Consider the following 7,066-nt stretch of genomic DNA (forward strand, 5'->3'; position numbering starts at 1 on the left):
TATATATATATATATATATATATATATATATATCATCATTAAACTTTGGTTCAGTTGTACACATACAGATTCTCTAGTTTTCCAAAATGTTTGGAGTCTGTGCCACAAAGATTTTGGACATTCTACTACTCTGCTTAGTAGTTTAGCATTATTTTCTGTAGGCATCATTGTTTAATGCAGTGTTTGTGTAACATAAGCCCTGATTAAAGTGCTGGGTTCAAATGTTTACAATTTCTCTATGAAAACGATATATTAACTACAGAAAAACTTTCCTCTTGTTCAAAGTAAGCTTTTCAAGAGCATAGCAATATCAGTTAGTTGGACTCGGGTCAATGTCAGAACAGCAATAAAAAGAGCAAATTTTGTATAACCTCTAAACAGGTTAGAGCATTTTCTAATGAAACACTTCAGATATTCTTACTGTTTAATTTTGTTCTTTAAATCATTACAAGTTCAGATCATCTTAACTCCATGTAAACAAGTTACCTAGATAGCTTTAGGCTGAAATTAGGGCAAATTTTAAATATATGTTTTAATAAATGGAAGAATTACAACTTCAGCAGGATTTTAGCTACAGTTTAATGTAATTAATTTTTTGTATTATGGCAATAAATTGTCAAGTTTTTATTTCTGAAGAAGTCTAAGAATAATCCAGATGAAAGCTTAGTATTTATCAAAAGAGAATTCAGGTGATGTGCTAATTAACACGAATCCTCAGCAATGAAATATAATTACTGTTTTCAAACATATTTCACTAGAATGTCATATCTAGGCTTCATTACTGTTTGGTAAGTTGTATATTTCTTAACATTAGGGCTTTTATTATACAGTATTTCTAAACATTAAAGTCTTCCAAATAGATAACATATTCAGAGAAGGCTGTAGTGGATGCATGAATTAGCATAACTGTTTTATAAAAAATATCTTGGTGAAATCTTTGATTCCCAAGTGATGTTCTTGTCTTAAATGGAGAAAATTACTTAATTATTATTTTTGTGTGTGTTTTTTCTAATATTTTTTATTAACTATGAGAATTTGTAAGTTTGTTTTAGGGAACTGTGCATTGTAATATAGCTAGTCTCTCTCTCTCTCTTTCTACTCTTAAGTAACTTTAGAATTTAATGACAATTTTCTTAACATTTAATTTTACAATGGAAAATTTTAAATCTTCCAAAAACCAGCAATAAGGTTATCTTTTCCTTTAACCCTTTCCAGATGGGTCACTGGTCAAAGGCCATGTCATCATGTTTGTTGACTTCCATTCAAAATGTTACTGAACTAACTATTTCATGAATTTATGTCAATAAGTTTGATATCAAACTGCAGATTATAATTCAAATTTTAGTATTATACATTATTCAATTTCTTAATTTAAAAGTAAATATTAAAAAAACACAGTTAAACATTGATTTTTGTGTGTCACATGGTATGTTGAATGTAGCACTGGTTCAAATTAGATGTTTGTGATGTCAAAATACTAAATCTATAGTTTCGTATGGATTAGGAATTCAAATTACTGATATTGACATGCTAGAATATAAAATAAGAACCTCTTATCTTTTCTATTTGCTGATATATCACTCATGTAATGAATCAAACACAGTGGCCCCTCTCACCTCTTTCTTTTATATAAAATGGTCCTTTATATACATTTACTTCAATATATGACATGTGAATAACCAATTGAAAGCTCAGAATGTCTCTAGTGGTCCTTTAGATACACTTGCTTCAATATATGACATGTGAATAACCAATTGAAAGCTCAGAATGTCTCTCTAGTGGCTGTATTGGCCATTTTAAAGTGTTAGGATGCCATCACTTTCTTTTGAACCAAGATTTCAAGGAGGTAGGTTGTGTCATTAGTCTGCTATAAATTTTTTTTTTTTAGACCCAAATACAGCTTAGTTACTAAGCTTGATAAATTTTAATGGAATTCTATGGTATTGATATAGTAATTTATGTTTTCTTTTGGTTATTCAACTGTATATATAAAACCAAAAAAAATTATTTCGTTTCACATCCTCCACTTGTGAAATTTTAAAAGGCTTAGCAACCTACGACAAGCAGCAACTGAGTATAAAAGTCGTAACTATAAGAGATAATTATTTGCTTTATGTCTTTGTTTACTATTCTGTGTTTAAGAAAAATAAGTAAGAACTTATTTCTAAATAGTAATAATCTATATACATATATAATGTATATTAATTGAAATATGACTGTATTTTAGAATATACTAGTCCACTAAAACACAGCTAAGACAGATCACTTTGTAAAGACTAAAGGTCAGTTTGATATTATTGGATACAGTAACACGAGAGCACGTGTGCCGCATCATTGTAACTTCTGTATTGTTAGCCAGGCATGTCTAAAAGGTCAATATAATAAAAATAATAAATATATATAAATGGATAATGTTATGAGATTTAAGCTATTTAGTCTAAACATTTATGTTTTCGTGTTATAATTTGTTGTTGCTCTAGAACGAAAGAAGCATAATTTATATTTATTTCCTTATTGTTTATGGTGGTTATGAAATCAGTCAAATCTACTGACCCGTACAGAGATTCATTAATGAAAGTAACAGATAAAATATAAAGTTTTTTCTTAAGAAACATTTGATAACTTTCTGGATGTTATAAAGATTTAGCATGTGAAATTTGAAATTTTTCTGAAGCATAAAAGTATTTTTAATCTTAAAATGAAAATTACTTTGCATGTTGCTTATCCAACATGCAAAAAAAAAAAAAGACATCAGAAAAACATTGCTTAACAAACCCTAAAACTTATTTTAAAAAATTTTGCATATGAAAGCATTGCAATGTTTACTGATGATTTGCCAAATTTCGTTAACATATGCTTACTAATTTAAAAGTTATAACGTGAAAACTATAAGTAGCACAAAACATTATGAGTTCAGTCCCAGGGACCGAGCCCATGCTGAAAGAGTTAAAGAGTGGGCTTGTAAGAAAATACTGCCTCTTGGTTAATCATATTAGTTTGGTTTCTGGTCTTCATGTTTTCTAGGTCCTTTTAAAAAAATACTGCTGTAATTTATTCATTTTTAAGCCTATCAACATTTAGTCTGTTTTTCTCTAAAGTGGTTGAACTGACTTTTTTATTCAGGCTTTATATAATTACCTCAACACAGTTAATAGTTTCAGTGGAATGTTTTTTATTGCTTTTATAATAAGTACTCATAAACTTTTCAACTTTTGACATGATAGCACATTCCCTTATTTTTCATACTTCTTTTTTGTGTCATCTATTTGAAGGGTTGTAAACAATATTGTTGTTTTTTCTTACCTTGCATGTTATCAATGACTAAAGCAAGCCATTGTGCTTGGCAGTTCACTTATTGAATGGAAAACATTTAGATGTAGCTGTTGAGGACAAATTACTGTTTACTTGACTTTTTACTCTGTTTATAGCTTACACTTGTGTGCAATTTAATCATTTTAACATCCTCTCAGAAAGTACATAATCCTGCTTTTACTATTTCTGCTACATACGTTTAGAAAGTTTAATAACATGATTGATTAAAAGAAACAAAATACCAAGGTTATAGAGTTGTGCTCTATAAAAGCCAATGTTACATCTTACAGATTAGTATATTTTTCCAATTTTTAACTTATCTAGTATATTTTGACTGATAATGATCTATTAATTTTAAAGATTTTCTTTACTTGCATGTAACATGTGAAACCATAGAAATGTTCGGTTAAGAATTTTATTGTAGTTTCCTTTATTTTTAGCACTCGAGATTTTACTTAGAATGTAAAATTTTCTTTTGATAGAATGGTAGATGTTGGAGGTCAGAGGTCAGAACGAAGGAAATGGATTCATTGCTTTGAAAATGTGACATCTATAATTTTTTTAGTTGCCTTAAGTGAATATGACCAAATACTATTTGAATCAGATAATGAGGTAAGACACTTCTAAGATAGGTTTATTATATAAAATAAAATATCTTTCCCAGTGTTATATATTAAAAATGAAACATTTATTGCTGAATTTAGAATTATGCACAGTTTAAAGTATTATGAACAGTTTTATACAAGACGTACATTTTGATGTTATTCTGATTTAAATGTTTTGGGTCTGTTCAATCCAGACGTATCAGTTGTCTTCAAAAATATCTTGCTTGCAGTTAGTATGTATTACTCAAACTAGTCTCACACACTAGCCTTACTGGTTACCCAAGTAATACATACATTGCAAGACTCAACTTTTTAAGTCACTTACCCATTTGGGCTAATGGCTGTAATAAACCTCTAGTTCAGGGATAATCACACTAAAATATTTTGTTGATAAAATAATATGTACACACAAAAAAATCAATTATTCTTGTTTTATTTTTTAAATATTGTGAAATCCAAGGTTGTTATTGTTTCTATGGGAATCTTGAAAAGTTGCATCAAATTTCTAGTTTATAGAAAAACAATACTTAAACTTTATTACAAGATTCAATTCAGGTACTTTTAGTGGGTACTGTAATATAGACCACCATGCAATATAAAAACCCTTGAAAAATTAAAAGAATAATTATAGCTGACACATCTTTAAACAAAATGCAGTGTGTGTTTGTGTATCTATATATATAAATTATCACAATGAAAACTAAAAATGAAGTTGCTATTTTTTTATAGTTAGAAGGTAAAGCTAGAGATGAAACTATACATAAAATATGTTCACTAAGATGATTGAAGTCTTTAAAACACAAGTTATGAAAGTTGCACACTGTATTTATTTTTCAAGATTTTTCATCTACAAATAAACCTCTAAAACATTTAAAATGTTCAAAATCTAAATTTTATAAATAACTACATTACATATTTTAACTGTAAAATATGTGTACACAAAGATGCTTTAGATTGGTGTGATATCGTATCTTCAAAACAACAAAGTAACATTGACTATATTTTTTACGTTTTTGATATACTCAAACGTTTCACATATTTCACTTTTCACTGCAAAACAGTGCTATTACTCTCTCAAACTCTGCTCAAATTGTTTATTTCCAAAAGCAGAGAAGGTAGTAATTTATCAGCCAATCAACACATTAATTTCTATTTCCACAGACAGACATCAGTACACTGCTTATGCTGTTAGCCTCATCTGACTAGTGTGTAATGTCAGAAACTACTCCAAATATGTTTCTTATTTTTCTTTGGACTAGAGTAAATTTTGACCTCTGTATTTTGTGTATGTATTTTGCACAACAGTGCTGGACTGCTATCTTAGGTCACTAAGTCCTGTGAACATTGTTACTGAAATAGCTGTTAGAAAGTAAAAATGGTGACTTTTATTTTCACTCTAAATGACTATCAGTTTCAGTTCAGCAATTTTGTTTTGTTTATTGTAGAATAAAAATATAAATTGCAGTTACGCATCAAACTTTTTGAGTTTATTTAATTAATTCATGTGTGTATAATTGTTCTATAAAATACCAGTAATCAACTCAAAGGTCAAATACTTTAATTTACCATTACTGTTTGACATTAAAACTAATCAATATTAAATACTTAAAGAAAATTCAGTAATCTATCACAGATTTTAAATATTTCTGAGAAAAAAAAACTTAAATGACCCTAAAAAATTATGTTGAATAAAAAAATTAGTTAAATAACAGTATAAGAAACCTAATTACCCAAGATCTTTTGTTAGTGTTTGGGTTATCAGACTTTGTTTTTCAACATATACAATGTGTATTTTGATATTGTGAAAATTTGTGATGTATAAATCTGTTCTGGACCACCTTGGTAAAACATGTCAATTGTTACACCTAGCTATTTTATACTTTTGTTTTTTTTTGTTTTTTTTATATAATCTTGGGTATGGGATAGAATGAATTATTATGAAACCAGGAGAATACTGGTTTAGAAATAATAGAAAAGTATCAATAATTTTTAATTCAGTTAATATAGTTGAAAAATAGTGAGCACTCTCACACAGGCAGAGCTTACTGAAGTAAAATTAAGAAGTGAGGTAGCACTATGGATCATTAGATATCAATTTAAAAGATATTGAAAATAGTGAGCACTTTCATAAAGGCAGAGATTACTGAAGTAAAATTAAGAAGTGAGGTAGTAGTATAGATCATAAGGCATTAATTTAAAAGATATTGAACTTGAAATGCGATGTGTGTGTGTGTGTGTGTATATATATATGAGAATATATTGTCAGAAAAAAAGCTGATGTACAGCTGCTATCAGTGTATTAAAGATAACAGAAGATTGTTGGTTCCCTAGAATTATTTGTGTGAATGTTCTTGTTTTTAGAAAGATTATTGTATGCTTTGATTGTAACTGGAAAGTCGAACAAGATTATCAAGAATATTTGCTTTAACTGTGTAGTGGTTCATTTCACATCTTAATTACATGGATCAGCTTTTGTGTAGTTAGGTAGATTTGTAGATTGTGGATCAAAGATTGTTGGTACAAGGAGAGTTTGTGAGGATACAAGAACCACAATTTGTATAGCATGCTCAGCATTTTAAGAATTGCTTCTGTTGTTTTACTTTATTAAAGTAAAGGTTAAACTTTTGATGTAAATAGAATAGTTGTATGTACAGGTAGAATATTAACTCTTTTTGTGACTAGAATCAGGGAAAATTGAGAAATCTGACTGATTTATTGTATATTTTATCGAAGAAAGGCCCTACAAACTATACATCATTGGATTCAGTGTGAAAAAATATCCCTTATCAAAGTACATGCTTATGGTCCTTGGGAATAGAAATAGAGGGTGTACATACCAAATATGGTAAGCAAATGATTAAAATTTAAAATAACTCGTAATACTTGTCACTCTCAATTAACCTTAATAATAATAGGTGTGAATGACTTGGTTTTGAAGTCAAGTCTGACAAAGGATGTATTCCTATGGTAAACAAGGGGTTAAGATTTAAAATAACCCATAATACTTGTCTCTTTCAAACCTTACTGTAGTAAGCCTACTTAATGTTAGGCCTGATGAAATGTTACATATAACCAAGTTATCATGAACTAAAGTATTTTGAGTGTGAATGGGTTTTCTAATACATTTTGTTTAGTATATATATATATAT

General features: G+C 28.5%; 1 protein-coding gene across 2 annotated transcripts in view; it reads left to right on the forward strand.

Annotated features, from left to right (window-relative positions):
• LOC106460659 (guanine nucleotide-binding protein G(q) subunit alpha-like) overlaps positions 1 to 7,066 on the forward strand; it is a 35,954-nt gene that overhangs the window by 15,802 nt on the left and 13,086 nt on the right. For both annotated transcript variants that reach the window (XM_013920385.2, XM_022387424.1), the window contains exon 5: positions 3,795 to 3,924. In XM_013920385.2, coding sequence (XP_013775839.1) covers positions 3,795 to 3,924 — 130 coding nt within the window. The remainder of the gene's footprint in view (positions 1 to 3,794; positions 3,925 to 7,066) is intronic.

The sequence above is a fragment of the Limulus polyphemus genome, unplaced genomic scaffold (assembly GCF_000517525.1).
Source record: "Limulus polyphemus unplaced genomic scaffold, Limulus_polyphemus-2.1.2 Scaffold811, whole genome shotgun sequence".
NCBI lineage: Eukaryota > Metazoa > Arthropoda > Merostomata > Xiphosura > Limulidae > Limulus > Limulus polyphemus.